A 21476-nucleotide genomic window follows, 5' to 3' on the forward strand; every position below is an offset into this window, starting at 1 on the left:
GTAGCTGTTCCCAGCACTTACTTTCAGTTCAGAATAAAGCAGTGGAGATATACATAGCACTTTCTTTCTGTGATTTCATTAGATCAAGATGCATAAATTTAACTGTTGTGTGAGCAAACTGTCCACTTGTCCAACTTGCTGTTTGTTAGCACACCTCTCCTAGATTTCTTTACTTGACCCAAGTGAAACATTAACCTAAAACCAAGATGAGGAGACAGAAATGAAATGCCAATTAATTTCAAACTCAGAAAGTAAATATATATATAAGAACACCAGACTGGTTGCTGTCTTCATGAATTTGTTTCAGGCTTTGAGGAAAGCACCAGGATCTATTCAGAGAACCAATCATGTGACTCGGCTGCCTGCAGAGCAGGAGTAGACATCCCATAAACCACTTAAGGCTTCTGACTCACTAACACTCTCCACTTTGCTCTTGCCCCTCCCTTGGAGCCTGCAATCAATCAGAAGATGGCGGCTTCACTGTTGGAAAATCCCTGCTTCTCCCAGCTGGCATGAGCCTCTGTAGATCACTGCAGAACCTAATCTCTCCCCACTAAATCAGAGATTCTGGCACTTCCAGAAAATCTGCTCCTGAACAGGACCTCTTCATCTGTTTCCCCATCTCAAGGAAGTCCTCCGTCTTCTAATTCCTCCTCCTCCAACTCAAAGAAAGGGGAACAACTGTGCCTACCCCTACGTCCCCCTGTAAAGAGGTGTCTGCATTCTAACATGAGGTTCACATTCACAGTTGGTTAGGGCATTGGTCATTCTGTGTTGTAACACCCTGAGGCTTCGCAGGACAGTCCTTAAATTCCTCCTGTCACTCCATCCCCTGTACCCCTTTGTTCTGAGCCTCGGTTTCTCCATATGCCCCACACACACTTTCAAATGCCTTCTCTGCTCTAGCACTGGTAAGCCAAGAAACACATCTGTGAGGACTACCCCTGGCTGAGCCTCACCCATCACACCCAGGTTCACCCTATAAACCTCTGCAAATCCCACAAATTCTCCTGAGTGTTTTAACACATTTCACTGCCCCTTGGCTGTTCCTCCCCCACCTTCTGCTCTTCTGTTCCACCTGGCCATTTCTTCAGCACCACGCCTCTGCAAGGCATCCTGTATCTATCCTCCAATCCTGGCTATTTCCCTCAGCTCTCCACCCAACACCTGCATCCCATCCCATCTCCTAGGGTGGGGACTTGTTTCCCTTATCAGCCCACCCTCCTCCTTGGTTACACATTTCTCTGAGCAGAATTCCTGGCAAGATAGAGCAGTGACTGTCAGCTCCAAGCCCAGAGTTTACTGGACTGGGAGTCTTTGTGGCTGTCTCAGAGACAGTAAAGGGTGATCAAGCAGGAAAAATTAGTAAGGAGACCCCAAAAGAAAGAGAAACGAGTAGCTAAAGAATTTACTATGTAACTGGAAGTCAGGGAAAAGAGAACAGAATAAAGCCAACACCAGCCCAGAGAGCACTGGCCTCAGACCACAGGCCTGAGGTAAAAGTGAGCACAGATCCCGCAGTGAGCCAGCATCGACCTTAGCCTCTACCTGAAGATCTGCAGAGGCACAGGAGCCCTGGAAGTCTCATTCCTGAGACTGGAAGCTGGGTTGAGGAAGTCCAGAAGGGCCTCTGAGAAGACCTTTCAGCCACAAAGAGGCTCAGGGTTCACTTGGCCATCTAGGGCCCATAGGTGGCAGCCTAGCCTCCCAGGGACTGCCTGAAGCCAGCAGGAAGGGGACACAAGTCAGAGAGAGGACAAAGGTGGATGCTGGCTCCAAACCTCATCCCACCAACTCTACCTGTTTTCTCTTTGTTTTCTGGTACCATTACGCAGTTCGCTCCAGGATCCTTGCCTAGGCTGGTAACTGTGAAAGCCTCCACCACCAAGAAGACCCTCTCTCTGGAAAATTGAACCTCCATTTGGTGACAACTATAGACCTGTGGATATAGGACAAGCGCCTACCAGCTCTTTTGCTGGATGCCACCTCCTAGTCTTGGAGGTGTTCGAGGTCCATGGAAGTCCCTGTGTCCAAGGAATTGTGGCTGAATTACCCAACATCAGGATTCCCAATCACCACCTCTGTGTCCCCAGAAGCTCCGGGAAGAAAATATACCACCCTCTGCTGGCATCTCCCTGGGCACACACGGAGTGTTCCACCTAGCAGCTGGGCCAGGCCATGGCAGGCCCTACGATCCACAAGGACATGGAGAAGAGTTCAGGATACTGTGAAGCCCCCGAGAATCTGGGCTTGTCCTTCTCCATTGAGGCAATCCTGAAGAAACCCACAGAAAGAAGAAGTTTGCCCAGACCACAAAGCACTGGTAGAGAGGACTCCAGACAGACAACTATCCCAGGTTCCAAGCTGGAGAGGCCCCCACAGGATCAGCCCCAAGGTAAGTGATTTCTGGTCATTTTCTTTTGTTCTTGGGGAAGGGGTGGGAGACTCAAATGATCTCTGTCAATAAAATAGGGGGCTGTGACATCCAAAGGGATAGTAGGTCCTAAACCAGTTGCTTTTTAAGCCTTTCAGTCTAATATAGAACTGTGGTATTCAGAGTGCAGAAGCTCATAGGCTCAGGCCATTGTGATGTGCAGGGGCCCAGAGCTTATCCTTGTGACCAGGCCATGGCTGGGAATTGTCAGTCACATTCATCCTGCACTGATGAGGTGGTAGACACTTTCCTCCCATTTGGACAGAGATTGTGATAACTGGACTAATAAGAAAAGAGATGGATAATGTTACCAAGTTATAAAGCTGGAAGTCACAATCTAAACTCAGGGCCTGGAACCCCAAAGCCTTACTTTTAGCACATTCTCCCCATGAGCTGAGCTCAGCCTGCATGGCTTCTAGTAGCTGAAACTTTGTCGGGGTCTGTCCTCACAGAGTCCCCAAACCCAAGTCTGTAGTCACCTGAGGGAATGCACCTAAATAAGTAAGCAGACAGTTGTCAGGCTCTCATTCAAGCCAGCATCCACTCAGGGTGGTGGATACCCTAGGTGTAAGAGCTGGGGAGCTGTGTGACTTTAGGTGAGTCCCTGTCCTCTCTGATCTCAGCTTTACTCTGTGAAACAGTTCAATAAATGTGGGGTGGGGTGGGGAGTGATGTTGGTGCTTATGAAATTTCAAAGACCATTTGGTCAGGAGTCTGTAGGCCTGGAGTGTCTCACATCAAACCCAGCTCTTACCCCTTTCCACACTTTCCTCTAAGAAAATGCTGGGCAGATAGCTATGGGGAGTCCTTGACAGCATTTCCTTCCCACACAGAACCCTTCTGCCAGCTAGCCTCCCACAGAGGTTCCTTACAGGGGCTGTGCTCAGCTCCAGGCAAAGAGAAGATCCAGAGGTGACGTTAGCTGCAGCAGCAGGGGAGCTGGCTGCTTCTCTGATAGAAGATGGCCTTGGGCTCAGCTCTCTGAAGTTCACTGGTATCTTCCAGTCAATCGAGGGTTCACAGAAGCCAGTTCAATAGGGTCTTTAACCTAGGTCTCTCTTGCTGCAGCTGTATAAATGAATATCACCCTCCCCATCACAAAGAGAGAGTGGCATGCTGCTGATCCTGACAGATAAGAAGAGACTGTTCTTTCTACACCTCCACTGACAATTTTAGCAAGTTCTGTGTGCATTTTCTTGGTAAAGCCAGAGCAGACACCAGAGTGTGCTGGCCAGAACAATAACCACAGCATTGGTGGGTGCCTTGTGGCTCACACAGCACTTTCCTGGCCCTTGTTCTAGCTTATGGCCATATGCATGAGCCCCACTTTGGAGAAGGAAAACACAAAAGAGGAGAGAAAATACCTTTTAAAACTGCATGAGCTCTTAACACTAGCATTATCTCCAGGTGCCTTAAAGTCATGCATGGGGAATGTTTCTAGTCACAATTTAAATCCATCTGACCCTTCTTCTAGAATTCAGCTTTCCCAGGTCAGGCACTTTGGCAGTTTATGTCTTTAAGGGATCTCAGGTACAAAGCTACTATGTCAATAGTTGTGTGGCTATTACTACCCTAGCCCTCCTGAGGTGTCAAAACGTGCCAGTTAGCCAGTAGTGGTCAGGATAGAAGGATTTCTTTTTTCAAGTGTGCGTGTTTGAGCAAAGCTGAGGCGAATACCAGTGCAGACAGCATGCCAATATGGCAGCCAGTACAAAGGTAAGCTGTGGAAGTTTGTGGGACGTGCTGGATACGTAGGGGAGGGACTCAAGAAAACTGACCTCTAAGCCCAGACATGGCACCAATGCACAGGGAAACTAAAGCAAATTACCCATCTGGGCCTCAGTTTCCTCAAAGGAAACTTGAAAGAGCAGAGATAGGTCTCCATAAAGTTCCTTGAATGACTCAACAATAAATTAGCTGTTAGGAACCCTAGAGGAATCCATGATGGTCATTTTTCATAGCAGAGACTGCCTCTCTAGAGAATGTTTAGCCACAATACCATGTGGAAAGGGAACAAGGGAGCAAGGAGGTCAACCATGTCAATCGTCCTTGCCCCTCCCTGCCATCTGAAGAGCCCCAAATCAACTCAGGATGTGTTGCTGCTGGCTACTGCCCTTAAGCTCCTTGTGTTTTTTCCCTTCTCTGGGACAGAACCTTCCAAGTATGGAAGAACCTAAGAACAACGGCAAAAGGTACAGGTTCCTCATTGTCTTACTTTACATGTGTAGATCTCATGTGTCGCTTTACATTGTAGACATGACTGCAGGTGATGGTTTGAATCTAAAATCTCCCAACAGGCTCAGGCTCGTGTTTTGAATGCTTGCTCCCAAGTGGTGACACTATTTTGAGAAACTGTAGGACCTTTAAGAGATGAGGCCTGACCAGAAGAAATATTTCACTAGGAATGAGTTTCTTTTTTTTAGGAGTGGGTTTCTTGCCCCAAGTTGTTCTCTTACACTATGCCTGGTCTATAAGGATATGAAGATCCCACATACACAAACAATGTCACATACTACCCTAGGCTGCTCCACCATGCCTTCCTGCCATGGTGAGCTATGAACCAGATGAATTTTTCCACTCTTAATTTTTCATGTCAGGCTTTATAGCCACAGCCCCTACCACTCTACCAGCAATATGTAGGGAACTTGGATTAACTGTGGCATTTAAGGCCCATGCCCAACATGGTGACACTAGCAAGGGCAAGGCCACAAAGCTGTACTATAAGAAGGGGCACAGGGGAACTCTCTGGAGAGACTGGGCTCAGGGAGGTAAAGGGGGTGTTCAAATCTAATGTTCATGAAGATTCAAAACCAGGCCTATCATGCAGGCTTTCAGGCCAAGCTAGAGACACTGCCCACTCTGAATTTCCTAATGAGGATAAATAAGATAAATTTCTCATCTTCTCATTTTCATGGGGATCTTCATGATAAACAAGATGGACCCTCTCAGATCTCAAAACTGGAGAAATACCTAAGCTTGTCTCTCTAAGTAAAAGGATATTGGGCCCAACCACACATTAATTCCTCTTGGGAGGGGCTACCTCTTAAAGACCAAAAGCTTTCAAAGTCAAAGGAGCACCAGTCAGGAAGAAGGCTCTCTCAGTACTGGAGACTCAAAACCTGAGAAGGAGGAGGTCATGTCTACCATCCAACTGGTGAACCTTGAAATTCTAACCCCAGTGGGCAAGGGAGAGCACAGAAGAGGCCTCTCAGTGGGGTAGGCCTGGGTAGATTGCCTAGCCTCTAAGGAATCCTAGTATGTTTCTTCTTCTGCTGGTGAGATGTTTATCCAAACAAAGTCTTAGTCATGGTTATGAGGAGTTTGAACTTGGACATATCTTTGGGGCACAATATCCCACCTATCAAGAGTCTCTCACTTCCTTTATCTTACTCTCCTTCCTTTTTATTTTCTCTTCCCTTCCTTTTCATCTCTCTTCCCATCTCTGTTCTTTTAATATTAGCCTTCTCCTTCTCTGCATTTCCTGGAATCAAAGACAGCTGTTCTTCCCTGGACATTTGAAGATAGAGCCAGGGACCACAGTGTCCCTCGTCACTTTATGATTATTGACTTTGGCTGATTGACAAGTGGACTCAGGGATCTCCATGAGCACAGACTGCAGAGGGGAAGGCAGGAAGGTTACCTACATAGACATATGACAGAATTCCTGACATAAACTGCTTACAGGCAGAAAGGTTTACTTGAGCAAACATTTTTGAGAGGATTCAATTCATGGACACTTGTCCCTATTCTCTTGGGCAGAACACCATGATAGTAGGGAGTGTGGAGTGAGTGGTTGTTCCCCTCGTGGTAGGAAGCAGAGGAAGAAGAGAAATCTGGAACCCTGTATAATTTTCAAAGGTATCAAATCCCAGTGACATACTTCCTCTTGCTAGGCTTTGCCTCTAAAAGTTACAACTTCTCAAAGTAACCTGGAAAAATAGGGACCAACTGTTCAAAGCATGAAACAACATAGTCACAGCAGAGCAAATGTGGAGTTGGGCACGTGATTCTGTCTCCTCCACCTGCTCCCATGGAGCCCACTCAACATCACCAGTACCACAGGCACTAACTAATTTGGAAAAGAAAAGGATTATTTTGGTTCACCATTTCCTGGACTTCAACTACAATCTATTGGCCACATTTGTCTGTTCAGGCTTATGATGGCATCCACATCACAGCAGGGGTGTGTGGTGGAGAAAACCATGCTTCTCATAGCCAGGAAGCAAAAGTGAGAGAGAGGAAGAGCAGGAGCCTCCTCCAACCATTCAAGGGCACAGCTCCAGTGAACTGAATGCCTGTTGGTCACAGCTTCCTAAAGTTTTAGAACTTCACAACACCATGGGCTGGGGATCCAAGCTTCTAGCAAGTGAGACTTTGGGGACAGTCTAGATGCAAACTGTACCAGAAGTCCCTCTCCCAGCCCCCACTACTAGAAGAAGACCTCTTGGAGGGCAGGTAATGGTTGGTTTGCAATCTCTAGACTGAGAAGGGAAAAGAGGCTGGCCTCTGGGAGCTGCTGGTAGACCAATGAGCCTAAGGACTGGAAGCAGGCTAACCCTTAGTGGATCTGCTAAGCCAACAAGTGTGGGATATTGTTACTTTGTGTTCCAAAAGGAATGAGGAAGCATTTTGGAGTTTAATGCTGGAAAACATACATGGTCAATATCAATGAGAACTCTTTGATTACAATTAACAAAAATAAAATGTCTCAGTTGAGATGAGTGTGTGCAGCCTTGAAGAAAATTAAACATTCTTCCATGCTGAGCCTTGGGAAGGCCAAGATCCTCCTTTTGGCTCTTTCTCGATGCAAACTAGCACACACACACACACACACACACACACAGTGACTGCCAACAGCTTCTAGAGTGGCATCCTCCCACACTGCCCACAAAGCTCTCTAAAGTCCCAAATCCAAAAGCTCCAAAGGAGGGACTTCCAGGCCAAGCTTTTTTAGCCACCTCAAACTAGTCACACAAGATCAGAGGCACCTGGAAGTGCATATGTTTGAACTGAGAGGAGTCCTTTTCTTCCTGATCTGTCTCTATCACACTGATCCATACTAGGTTGAGGACTTCTTATCTTAAGGCTCTTTTGAGTATTCATAGGTCCCATGTATTCTCTGTGTATGCAAGTTTCACATTTCTTTTCAACAATATATTCCTATAGAGATTTTATCCGAATAGTCCTGGAAAGGGGGAAGTTGTTAGTCATTTATTGGACAAAAACGGTTCCTCTCTCTGTTTGCAGAGCCATATGACTCTGGGTATCTCTAACCTGCTCACTACATAATCAGGCTGGATTTCACTAGAAAGAACCATTAGATTATTCCTCTGTTATTGGTAGGAAGGGTAACTAAAAATGGATTCCTTCATAGGATAAAAGCAAGTTCTAAGTCACTTTCTGGGACACAGGCCCTGGTTTCTCACCTTGTTTTGTTCCCTGCACCACTGCACCATTACAAGTAGAAGCTGGATGGCAGCATTTGAAATGTAGATACACCACACACACACACAGCACGTGGAACTTATCTGTCACTGCGTCCCTGAAACCTGTGATGTTGCTTTCATCTCGCCAGACCTTGAACACCATGACAGGTAGTCACCATGGTATAGCAGAAAAGAGAGCTTAGCAAAAAATTATCAGAACTCTCCGAGGGGAATAATGAACTCTGCATAAGGAAGGTGTGAGAGAGGAGCTGGCACTGAGATGGTGCTAAGCAGGGAGAGGAGAGCAGCCTGCTCAGCAGTCACAGGAACAGAAGACAGTATGTTTCTTGCAAGGAACAACAGAATTCAGTGTGACTCCCATCTAAATATCACCAAGCAGGGTCAAAGGAGACAAAAGAGTAAAGCAGACTGAAAGTCAAGTGTCTTAGCTAGGGTTTCATTGCTATGAAGAGACACCATAACCAAGGCAACTCTTATAAAGGAAAACATTTTATTGGAACTGGCTTACAGTTTCAGGGGTTTAGTTCGTTATCACCATGGCAAGAAGCATAGCAGCTGGCAGACATGGTGCTGCAGATGTTGAGAGTTCTATGTCTTGACCTGCAGGTATCCAGGGGGAGACTGTGTGCCACACTGAGTATAGCTTAAGCATAGGAGATCTCAAAGCTCATGCACCCTGTGATGCACTTCCTCCAACAAAGCTCACACCTGTCCCAACAAGGCCATACCTCCTAATAGTGCCACTCCCTATGGCCAAGCATTCAAACACATGAGTCTATAGGGGTCATTCCTATTCAAACCACCATACCAAATCAACCCCACATTCATCTTTAAGTATGTACATCAGCATTTTTAAAAGCCATGTTTGGAGAACTTATGCCTCTACTGAGGTGGAAGAACAAATCTACTTTAGGTAGGGTACCCCACACACTTAAGTAGGGGACAACTGCCTTTAACAGAAAAGGAAGGAAAAATGGAGATGAAAATCATGAGGGACTGTGTGTCTATATGTACGTGTGTATATCTGCATGTGTGTATGCATGTTATATGTCTGGTGTGTGTATGCTTTATTTGCATGTGTGTATGTGTGTTAAATATGTGGTGTGGTATGTCTGTATGTGTGTGTTATATGTGTGGTATGGTGTGTGTGTGTGTATGTGTTATGTGCATGTATGTATTGTGTTAAAATATGTGGTATGGTGTGTGTGTGTTATATGTGTGGTATGGTGCATGTATGTGTTATGTGAATGTATGTATTGTGTTAAAATATGTGGTATGGTGTGTGTGTGTATGTGTTATATGTGTGGTATGGTGCATGTATGTGTTATGTGAATGTATGTATATGTGTTAAAATAGGTGGTGTGGTCTGTGTGTGTTATATATATAGTATGGTATATGTGTGTATGTTTATATATGGTTTATGTGAATGTATATGTATGGTGTGCATGTATGTGTATTGTTGTATGTGTGTGTGTATATATGTATGTGTGTATATGTATATATTGTGTGCATATTGTGTATACAATGTGTGTGGGGTGCATATGTGTGTAGTGAGGTATATGTAGTATGGTGTGATATATGGGTGTGGTGTATATGATGTGTGTGTCTGGTGAGTATGTGTATGAGGTACGTGTATATATGTGTATATTTGCATGTCTTTATAAAGTGTATTGTGGTATATATATGGTACATATGTAGAGTGCATATATGTGTGCATATTATGTGATATATATATGTTCACATGTATATGTATGTGTGTTGTATTTTATATATATATGTGTGTGTGTGTGTGTGTGTGTGTAGTTGTGCTGTATATGTGTGTGAATCTACCTGCTGAAGTCCTACTTAAAAAGTGTCATGAAAGGGAGATCCCACATGGAAGATGTTCAGCTGCATACTGCCTAAAAGGAGTCACCACACCCGTCACCACTGGGAGCCATCAGCAAACCAAGTTGTGGCAAGCTGAGCTTCTTCAGGGTCCCTTCCCATCCCCTCCTGTTGTGTTCTTACTTCTCATCCCTTTCCACACTTCTCTCCTTTTCTGTTATCTACTTAACCAAAAAAAAAAGTGTGTATTGCAGAAAATAGAAATATAGATTAAAACGTACAGGAAAATGTAACTATAGCACTTCCATCTAGCCATCCAGCTGTGATCGATGTCATTCCCTTGATAGGTGACAGACACTGAGACAGAATTTTGAATATGACGTTTGCTTGCTGCAAACTGAAACTTAGCACTCATTTCTCTTCAGATCTCTTGTGTTGTTCCTGGAGATTCACCGAAGACCTGGGTTTGTGCCTTGAGGCATGGGTAGGATGTTGCTAGACAAAGGAGGACAAAGTCTTACACTGAGCAGCAAAGAGCACTTGGAAGACGAAAAGCTATGGGCAATTTCAGAGGGATCCAGATGTGGTCAGTTATGACTGCAATTCTGTGACTAAGAAATGGGGAGACGAGCTGTTGGTAGAAAGGTTTGATGGGAAGAGCTGATCTATTCTGTGGGAACAGAGCTATAGAAAGTCCTTGACAGATTCAAGAGAAGAGGCCAGCACATACCAGCACTGAGGGTCTCCTAACTGTCTCTACCTTCCTGTGTCAAGTATTTCCAGTCTACAGGGGGCTGCAAATTTGCCCAAGGTCTCTTTCTTGATGAACCCATTGCCTTCAATAACAAGGACAGACCTATTCCCAGAGGCTTCTCCCAGTGGCAAAGACCTGACCTCCCCATCCCCACTCCCCCTTAGCCTTTAGCTGCACAGCCAGGGCCAATTAACAGACCACAGAGAAGGAGCAATCAGGGGGAGGGAGTCCAGTGCAGAGAAACATCGGTTTATAATTAGGTGGCCTAATCACCTGCATAAATTGTGTATTTCTTATGATCAATGTGCTAAAGAGCTCTCAGTCTTAATTAAGTTCTGCTGACTATTCACTTTGACGACTCACTCATGTGTGATTCACAACTCCCAGAATAAACAATGGCCAGAAGAGCAACCTGGAAGAGCTGACAGTCCCTGCTGCCTTCATCCACCTCTCCATCCCCATCCCCCTCCCCAGGTATTCTTGTCCATCTCAGAAGATGGGGCTAATGGGCTGAGATGGAGCCTTGGGTTTCCTGACTTCTTTGCCAAGAACCTGGGAAGGAGATGCCAGGCCTAGACCAGGAAACATTGACCTTCATCCTTTCGAAACTGTCCTATTGGATGCTCTGCTTGTTTCTCCCTCCCTGCCCTATGGTGAGGTTAACTCCAGGAAAACCCTACCCCAACAGAGAATCTCAACACAGTTTCCACCACTGACCTCTTCCTCCTTCCCAGACACAGAGAGGTGACTATAGCAACATTTATACTGTTGAGGCCAAATCAAAGTTGGCACCATATCTATCTCATACTTCCTTTCCTGTAAATTAGTGACAATTAAATGATATTGTAATGGAAAAGGTTGGCCCAGAGTATGATTCCTTCAAGAATTCAGCAGGTAGCCCAGTGAGGAAGTACTGTCCAACAAAACATTCCACAGTGATGACTGTGCTGCAGCTACACAGTCCAACATGGCAGCCTCTCCCCACGCTTGGCTGTCCTGCTATGGATACATGGCTAAGGAGATGAATTTTCTATTTTGCCTCATTTCAATCGCCACTCTGAGCTAGCAGCTGCTGTTTGGGACAACACAGCTCTAAGGACATGACCTCTCTGCACGATGCCCAACTTCAGGTCCTAAACTTGTTTCCCTGACTCTATTGTTCAAGTCTATCTGTCATTCCCCCAACTGGACTTAGCCTTTGTTGGAAACCCTGTCATTAGGAGACACCTTGGCTCTGGAGTTCTCTCACTACCAGTTATGTCTCTCTGCTTTGAGGTTATTCCCAGGAAGGGAAGTATTAAAAAAACAGAATTAGAAGGGGAAAGAATATGATCAAAATATATTGTTTGTTTAAAAAACAACAACTTTATAACAAAAAAACACACAATAAACTTAAGGACAAAAAATAAAATAAAATCATGTTATAAAAAGAAAATAATCAGCACTGACTATTGATACCCCCAAGAACCCACATCCTGTCTTTGGGGAAGGACCTTGGCATCTCAAGCCAAGTATACTGGACCATTTGGAACTCAGTCTCCATCTACCTGTGAGTGTGAATTTTAGGTACCATCTGTCTTCTTAGAGAGATCGCTAGAGTAATTCCACCACCATCACCATTATCATCGCTCAGAAACAAATGTCCATCTAAAGCATATGCAGTCAAAGCCCACGACATACAATATGCTTCTAGCAACATTCTACCCAGTCAGTCAAAGCCATCGACATACAATATGCTCTAGCAACATTCTACCTAGTCAGTACCTTTCCATGCAGTCAGCAGGCAGGTACTGAACAGAGCAAGATTTAAATCCTTCCCCTTCTTCGTCCAGCCTCCACATGATGCTGAAAAAGTCCTGCTTGAGTGGGGAAAGCCATATCTTCCTTAATAATTAATAATAATTTCCCACAAAAAACTTGAAGCCAATATGTTATCAAGAAATTGCCTTAAGTATAAGCACTTATTCATTATAGTTTCATTCTGAGGAAAATAAAAAGCATTTGCTCATTTTTTTGGTAACCTACATTCTATTTCTATCTGCATTGTTTTGTTTCCTGTATTCTAGTCTTTCATCCCACACTAACTTCAATGTCCTCTACAACTCCAGATTCCCAGGAGACTCTCAACTCACTCTGCCCTGACAGTCTAGAATCTTCTCCTGCATTTTTAATGACTTTTTTAAAAATATAATTCTTCTTTATAATCTCCATGCTAACTGAATGAATGTGTGAATAAATTAGTGAGTGAGTGAGTGAGTGAGTGAGTGAGTGAGTGAATAAATGAATATACACAACTCTGTTGAGCCTAGCTAGTTAGGGTCACTTACCCACATACACACCCACAGTGCTTGTTAGAAACTGGCCACAGAGCCATCTATCATGCTCCTGGCAATGGCAACCCTGTTTTTTGATCCCACCTCAGTTCCCATTGGCTTTGACTCATGCTGTAGTGAAGTCATTTCCTCTGGGTGTGACATGCCCAGTACCATCATGAAGCAGAGCTGTTGTGGTGATCTAAAAATACCTTGTTCCACAGTCATGGCAACAAAATAAGTAGAACACAGTAACAGATGAGTCCACGGTGATATGGAGGCTGTGACCATCCCTCCTCACCTGGGAGGAGTATCACTGTCAACCTAATATTCTAATGACCCCCTAGTTGCACATGGTGTTACAGGGTGCTAGTATAATGGGGGAATGCATTCTTCATGGCATGAGTGCAAGACCCACCATCCATTTTCAAGGGTACAATTTCCCAATGACTCATCGACTTTGAGGACCACCTATGCTTCTATGAGTAATCTCAACAAATTCATTGGTTCACCAAGCTAAGGTTGGATGGAGTCCTTTCGTAACATCTCTCCAGGGAAAAAAGCAATTATTAGTAAACACACTATGAGTTCTAAACAAATAATAATATCTTTTAAAGTGAAATTGGGGGCTCCAGAGATGACTGGGTAGAGGGCTTGCCTAGCAAGCATGATTGCCTAAGCTCAGTTCCCATAACCTGCATAACCTGGGTATCATAGTGCACACTTTTAACCCCAGGACAAATGGAAGCAGAAAAACTGGAAGTTCAAAGCCTTCCTTGCTCTATGTAGTGAGTTTGAAGCCAGTCTAAGCAACACAAGAACTTGTCTCAAAATAATAATAAATTTATTAATTTACGATCATTGTTATTATCATTACTATTATTACTTAAAAGTAGGGGAGACTTGGAAAGAGAGGAAGACAGTAGCAGAAGGGATACTCCTACCAGAGGCAGCACACAATGGCTAACAAGATGGGCAGGTGAGTAAAAGCACTTGCTACCAAGCCTGATGATCTGAGTTTAATCTTTGAGAGATTGCTCTCCTGCAAATTGTCCTCTGACCTCAACATCCTCACACTAGCAAATGCACACAAACACACACACATACACAATAAATAAATAAATAAATAAATAAATAATAAATGCAGTAAGAGGAGACACAAAATTGTTGGGAGATAACACTTTAGCCTCATTGTCCACATTCTCAAAAAAAACTTCAAATCAGCAAAGTAGAGTAAAAGCATTTTGAGATTTTAAAAGTGAATTAACAATAAATGTGGAGACACTGGGGACAGATGAGACCACACAATCTCATTCCTACAATGGAGGAGACAACATGTTTGATCCTGAAAAAGAAAAGTGCCTGCCCCTGTGTGCCCCTTCCCTCCTCTACAAAGGGTCCCAGGCAGGTACCCCAAGAGAGGATCACAGGTCAACATGGGTTCATCATTAGTCATCTATCATTCAATGCCTCTCCTGCCTCACCCTGCAGACTGTGAGAGCACAGAGAGTGAATTAAATGTGCCCAAGTGCTGGAACAAGCTTGGGTGTCATGGTGTGGCTTCTACCATTCACTGACAACAGGATTGCAGGCAAGCACCACCTCCCTCTGCACACTGCAGCTGCCAAAAAAAGAAAAAGAAAGTTAGTGGGTCTTTTTGATTAGTAAACTACTACCAGTTTTCATGGAGCAAAGACTCCAATTCCTCATTAGAATTCAAATTCAAAATCGCCTTTTAGGCCACAGCAGCCCTCACCAACCACTTGCCTGACACATGACAACAGATGTTCTACAAAATTTCAGGCATGGTTTCAAAAAATGTCTTCTCTGTCATATGGGTTTCAAACCAAGTTATGAATCTGGAGCAAATACTGATGACGCTCTCCCCAGGTATGGCTACTCAATTAATCTAAGATCTACTCCTGCTTTCAAGAGGTTCACTCTCCAGAAAGATAAGGGTGAAGATAAATATGGGCTGCCTCCCCAGTGTTTTCATCCTCCAAGCATGAGTATAAGTCTTCCTTCGACAGGAAGCACTACACTCTCCATCATAACCTGAAAGTGAAAACAATTTGGGCTAAAAGACTGTGCTTTTTCTACACTCCTGTAATTGTTCCAATTAAGACTACTGCAGCTCCATCTTCAGAAGCCCTGATCAGAAAACAAACCACACAGTTTGGTCATTCCACCAACATCCACTGTTGCTTGGCTCCAAGAGGAGCTATGGACAATGCTGGTCAAGTCTCCCATTCTAAAAGATCTCCCTGGGAGGAACAAATGAATAGACTAATTTTTTTAATTGATGTGTGTGTGTGCAAATGTTCATGTGTGTGCCCATGGTGGCCAGAAGATGAGTCAGATGAGTTAGATCCCTTGGAGCTGGAGCTACATGCATTGTGAGATGCCCAATATAAGTGCCAGAATCCAAACGCTGGCCCTCTGATAGAGTAGTAATTGGTCTTAGCCACTGAGCCACCGGTCCAGCCTCAACAACTACTTTTCTAGCTACCGCACACACACAGCTGTGTCTGTTTGCTCCTTTGATATATGTCCCTCATCATGAGAATAATGAATCATAGTTAATAGTACCACTTCATTTCTCTATGTACAAACCCTTTTTAATTGCTCATCTTTTCAAACATTTGCTTAGAAATTATCACTGGTTTGCTCTATCATCTAAAAGAAGGACAGTTTGTACATGGAATATAGACAGTACATATTAACTATTACAAAGTCTTTAGGGACTTCTAACTTTTTAATTGTCACTATAAAATATTATTCCTATCATATTTTATAGACAAAATATTTACTTTGTGCCTTTTCTATGTTGGGGCCCATCAATTGATGCCTATCCTTGGACACTACGTACCCTAAGTCAAGCAAAGGCCAAAGAATAAAGTATTTGAATCTTTTTTTTAAGACTGAATTTATGTCCCAAAGAGGAAAATAGCTATGGGGGTATGCTACAAAGTTGGACAGTTGAGCAACTTGAATGAGGCTGGGTACATAGGCTAGCGAGTGATGGGGGTAGAATTGGCTGTGCCAATATGAATACACACCATGGTTCCATAGAGAGCTGTGCCCAGAGGGAAGTTCTACAAGTAGAGCTGAATACAAATGGTCACTCTCTTGAACTAGAAACTTTAGGTGAGAATTTGTGTTTTAGGAGTCCAGTGAGACATTAAGCAAATCCCAGGACATCAGATCATGGTGCCTCCTACTCACCATCCTTCCCACTCCTGCTGCCCTATGACAGGCTCTTGTTCCCCTGTCCCATGCCCCTACTGACTTGCACCTTGGAATGGGATTGGCTGAGGTATGGCTTCCAGGATACTTAAGGTCAGGTGCCAAGTTGCAGGATGGGGGTCAAATCTCTCCAGTGAATTTTTATTTCCCGAACCTTTGTGGTATCTCCCTGGTCCCTGGGAAGACTAACAGAATGAGTGTTCTCATTTAATCTGTCTCTCTCAAAATTAAATAGCAAATTAAGAGGCAACCATGAGGTCTGAGATGACTCAGTAGGGAAGAGCATTTGCTGCATAAGCATGAGGTCCTGAGTCCAAATCCCCAGCACTCATGTAGAAAAGCAGTGGGACTTCTGGCTGCCAACTTAGTTCCAAGATCAGTGAGAGACCCTGTTCAATGGACTATTATAGAAAATTACAGAACAGGGCACCCTTTGTCCTCCTGTAACTTCTGTGTGTGAGTATACATGTGCACACACACATATGCATACACCATACACAGTCATGTATACATATTTACACATGATAGATAGATAGATAGATAGATAGATAGATAGATAGATAGACAACTCCCTACCATGATAGATAGTGACAATCTAGAAAATCAAGGAAAGGGCCCTTGGCACTTTTCTGAACAAGGAACCTCGTATTTTCATTTTTTCAGTAGGCCCCACAAATGGCAGCACCAGATCTGAATAGAACTGAAGCTAGACAGGTGGATTGGAGACAGATTGGCAGGGCCCTGCTGCTGCCATGCTCAGCCTATACTTTTTAAGCCAAGGTTGGCATACTTTTTCTGTAAAGAGCCAGATGGTAATTATTTCAGTCTTTATAGCCATATGCTCTCAGATGCAATGACTCAATGACACCATTATAATGCAAAAGCAGGAAAAAAATAATACAAAAAGCAGCATGTAGAGCTATGTTTCAGTAAAACTTTATTTAAAAATACAGTAGGCAGTGTTTGATCTGCAGGCAATGGCTTGCTATCTTCCAATGTAGACAAGAGGGTAATTTTTTTTTAATATGGCAGGATCATGGTGATAATTTTTTTCTTTTTTTCTTTTTTTTAGTAGATATTTTCTTTATTTACATTTCAAATGTTATCCCAAAAGTTCCCTATACCCTCCCCCTGCCCTGCTCCCCTACCCACCCTCTCCCACTTCTTGGCCCTGGCGTTCCCCTGTACTGGGGCATATAAAGTTTGCAAGACCAAGGGGCCTCTCTTCCCAATGATGGCCGACTAGGCCATCTTCTGATACATATGCAGCTAGAGACACGAGCTCTGGAGGTACTGGTTAGTTCATATTGTTGTTCCACCTATAGGGTAGCAGACCCCTTCAGCTCCTTGGGTACTTTCTCTAGCTCCTCCATTGGGGGCCCTGTGTTTCATCCTATAGATGACTGTGAGCATCCACTTCTGTATTTGCCAGGCACTGGCACTCGAGACAGTTATATCAGGGTAAGAGGGTAATTCTTAAATGCAGATGGCCAAAATCAGAGAATTTTCTAGGTTAACTTGACTTCACTGTGGAGTAGAAGATCAGCCTAGAAGGTATTCTAGAAAACTATGTTGCTAAGCTCCAATTCCAAGGAGCCAGGGACCAAGACTCAGCAGCAGTCATAGGTTTGGAGAAGAAAGAACAAAGCAATATGAACTCTTCCCCAAGGGGCTGACATCAAGGTTGCTGACCCAACTTGCATGCTTTCTCCTACAGAAGAAAAAAAGAACAAGCGGAGAGTCCGCACTACCTTCACCACAGAGCAGCTACAGGAGCTGGAGAAGCTCTTCCACTTCACTCATTACCCTGACATCCATGTCCGTTCCCAACTGGCTTCCAGGATTAACCTGCCTGAAGCTCGAGTACAGGTACAGCACCCACCTTCCAGCCAGTCTCATGCTGAGTACTCAGCCTTCCAGGACTGCCCCAACTGAAACTGCCACTGGTTTTATCTCGTGGGTTGTCATCACTGCAAAATGTTACTTTCTAAGAAATTGGACCAACCTCATTTAATAACGATTCTTCTCTCGTTGGTGTGGCAGTGTAGTGGGTAGGCATTAGTAGCTCCCCAACCACATCTGTCCCCAGGACCTATCTCCTAACCTATTCATGCTTTCTAAAGGTCACTCACACTATCTGCCATAACAGTTGGTCGGGTTCTACCAACAGGTTTACTAAGAACATCACTTTGGGTTTTGCTACACAGTCACTGTCAGAGAGGCCTGAAAGCAACCACACCCAAGGCAATAAGAGGTGATCATGGTGACATTCTCAGCAGAACTTGATTTAGGAGTGTTGAAATCTACTTTTTTGTACAATTTGCAGGTGTTTAAAAAACATTACTCTTCTTTTGGTTTCTTTCTTCAATGATTTTAAATTGTGCAAATCACTCTCAGCTTGAGGGCCACTCAAACATTTGGAATGGCAGGTGCAGCTTATCAGGGTCCTGTTGGTGAGCCTAGGTACAGAATACATCCATGTCCCCTGGATGTGAGCAGAGTAGACAGACCAGAAAGAGATGGGGTTTTACCACTAACAGCCTAATCTAATCCATAATCTCTCTACTCCAGAGTATCCACTCTTTTGTCCATGCTAAGAGACACAGTAGCCCTTTGTCACCTCTAGGGCAGACCCGGCCCATGCTTTCAGACACAGTCTGTTTCATAAGTCCCAGGCTGGCATGAGAGGGTCTGTCATATCCAACTGTAACTCTGCTGGCACTATAACTCTCTGAACACAAAGTCTTCTATTTTTTTTTTAATGCAGCGCATTTGTTCTCATTCAAAAATCAAAAGAGGGGTCCAGCCCAATGTGCTGTTCCTTATTCAACCTCCTTCTGGCTAGAGCCCAGCCCAGCCTGAGCCAGCTCTCCTTTCCCTCCCTCTCCCCATTTGGAACTGTGCTCCAGTGGAGTGCTTAGCACCTGCATCTGCCATCAAGTCTAGAATCAAACACCTGCCTCCCAGAATCACCAAGTACAAATGGCCACATGTCAGACACCATCAGGGCGCCCACGAATGCAAAGATCTGCCAATGTTCAACCTATAGATGCCAAGTGGCCCACGGAGGTTGCAAACTGGTGGCCTGCTGATGGAAAACAGCCCACAGATGGGTTTTATTTGGCCTGCACAGCATTTGAAAATGCAAACGCATTTTTTAAAAAAAATCAAGATTTTCACTTTGGAAATTAGCTGAGTGTGACACACATTCCCACGTGGCAGCTGTTAACAGGACCTGAGACTCTAAGCTCTGTTAACTGCAGACCCCACCCAGGCCTTCTCAGTTATCACTCATGAATATCCCCCACCCCATTTCCACTCTAAAGATTATGAGCCTGCTCTCTTCTCTGAAGTCTCCAGACATCACATGCAAAGAACCACCCCCCAGTTATGATTTTTATAAACAGTGAAACGTTCATTCTTTGGGCAGAGATCAATGTTCTGCATTTGGGGGGAAGATATTAGATGGGAAAGGTATTAGTTGAACTGTGTTTCCTTTACACACATCATTTTCTTTCCCTGACCATAGATCTGGTTCCAGAATCAGAGAGCCAAGTGGAGGAAGCAAGAGAAGACTGGGAACCTCAGTGCCCCCCAGCAGCCTGGTGAGGCCAGCTTGGCCCTGCCCTCAAACATGGACATGTCTGTGAGTGACCCAGTCCTTAAGTGGGGCTAGAGGGACAGTCATTTGGGAGCATCTCAGCCAGCCCCTGATGTGAGGAAGTCCCGAGGGAAGTGCCTACAGTACCAAGCACAATGGAAATCCTTCTAGAAGTAGGAAGGTCAAGGAAGGAAGACAGGATCTGGAGCAAATGGCTGGCTGGCTCTCCCTTTGAGTGACAGGAAGGAGTGGTTTTATCACTTGTACAAAACTTCACAGTTCACAAAACAGAGTCACGGAGTAAAGCATAGAACATATGGGTTGGACATTCAGCTGTAAAGCAGACTTCCCAGTTTTACATCTCAGCTCAAATCCCACATTACAATGTAGCATAAAAGAGTCACCTTGCCCCTTAGAGGTCAGTATTAAAGTTTGGACAAGGATGAAATGACTAAGATCTGGAACATTCTATTCATGGTCTGCTACTGAAGAAGCAGAGCTCTGAGGAGTGAGGTGATGTCCCAGACAGTTGCTACTCATGCTGTGAGGATTAGACCCAGCTGAATAGGTTAAATTCCTCCCACGTTAGCTGAAAGGTAATCCTGACCTCTGCCTACAAATGTTTGTTGGTGAGCTTGCACTCAGCTAGGCCACCCAGGAGACTGAAAGTCTCAAGCAAAGCAGGACAAGCTGTTCCCACTACCCACCTCCCTGAGGACTGGGGCACCCAGGAGGCAGCAGGGACAGTCCTTGGTGAAGATTAGGATTCATTCTTTCCCTCTTGTCTCTCCTGACAGGGTCCTGTGCTGACACCCACTGCTATGACTACATTGGTACCTCCCACAGAATGCTACCTACTCTCTCAGACTCAGCTCCCTTCAAGCTGGTTCCCTGCACAGATTCCCCTTGTCCCATGGGTGCCATGGGACCTACAGCCCCTGCCTGGTCCTCTCACCCAGCATCCTTGTGTCCCTACCTTCATGCTCCCACCCCTACACCCCAAGTGGGGCAGCATCTGTGCAACTTCAACATAGGGACTGATTTCTCTCTTTCAAAGAAAGCAACTCTCCTCTGTCAGTAGTGGCAGGCAGCCCTGGACCTCAGAAAAAATCACTCCACAATCCATCAATGGCCCACAGCCCAGGAAGCTACCCAGAGCTTGCCATTAAAGACTGTACTGGCCCTGGAAGACATCAAAGGACAGCTCGAGTCTTACCAGCCAGTCAGTCTCCTAGTGCTGAAGACTGGCTGACTAAGGGCTGGGGATGAAGTCCAGAATAAGCTGCTCTTCTCTTACCCCTCTGGACATCATCTGTAACCAAGCAGCCATTTCTGTGGACCCCTTTCTCCTTTACTTAGGAGAGCCTTGGGAAATACAAGGCATGGAGAGGGGCTGCACATCCATGTACTCGTTCATGATGTCCATACTGAACACTGAGCATGGTACACTTGAAAATAGATGTTGAGATGCACAGGTTAGATTCTGCCCAGGTTAACTGAAAGGTGATCCTGACCTCTACCTGCAGATGGATATTGATGACATTGCACTGGGCTAGTGTCTAGAACGCTCTGTATGACTTTGATATGAGAAATCTCAGACTGGGAGAAAAATGGAAGAAATGTTTTAATTTAAATGAGAATTTAGTGTTGTCATTTTGTTGGGCTGGATAAGGATGCTGTCCATCCTCACTGGCATCACTGATGAGCAAGACAGCGAAGTTCTTTGTGTTCCCAGGGCCCGTCTAGACTGCTTCCATCTGTGCTGGAAAAGACCTCTTTCATTTCTTTGCAAAGAGACTCTAGGCCAGTGGACCTCAACCTGTGGATGGCGATCCCTTCAGCCAACCTCTATCTC

The 21476-nt window shown here is 44.7% G+C and overlaps 1 protein-coding gene across 2 annotated transcripts; it reads left to right on the forward strand.

Moving 5' to 3' along the window:
• Window positions 1-1709: 1709 nt before the first annotated feature.
• On the forward strand, window positions 1710-21257 carry Isx (intestine specific homeobox). 2 transcript variants are annotated; one of them, XM_021170966.1, is made up of 4 exons: window positions 1710-2395; window positions 17738-17889; window positions 19550-19666; window positions 20419-21257. In XM_021170966.1, the coding sequence occupies exons 1-4, from the start codon at window positions 2179-2181 to the stop codon at window positions 20653-20655; spliced, it is 723 nt and encodes a 240-aa protein (XP_021026625.1). In that variant the 5' UTR covers window positions 1710-2178; the 3' UTR covers window positions 20656-21257. The 2 variants fall into 2 exon arrangements, with proteins under 2 accessions (XP_021026625.1, XP_021026624.1); XM_021170965.1 differs by having other exon boundaries at window positions 19550-19625.
• The last annotated feature ends 219 nt before the right edge of the window (window positions 21258-21476 follow it).

This window comes from Mus caroli, chromosome 8 (genome assembly GCF_900094665.2).
Source record: "Mus caroli chromosome 8, CAROLI_EIJ_v1.1, whole genome shotgun sequence".
NCBI classification, from domain to species: domain Eukaryota; kingdom Metazoa; phylum Chordata; class Mammalia; order Rodentia; family Muridae; genus Mus; species Mus caroli.

Bases quoted from the DNA above. Each gene is read 5' to 3' on its own strand.
- Isx (XM_021170965.1), top strand. From the start codon at position 2,179: ATGGCAGGCCCTACGATCCACAAGGACATGGAGAAGAGTTCAGGATAC. The intron at 2,396-17,737 runs GTAAGTGATTTC...TTTCTCCTACAG, and splicing joins CCCACAGGATCAGCCCCAAG to AAGAAAAAAAGAACAAGCGG. The intron at 19,626-20,418 runs GTGAGGCCAGCT...CTCTCCTGACAG, and splicing joins CAGTGCCCCCCAGCAGCCTG to GGTCCTGTGCTGACACCCAC.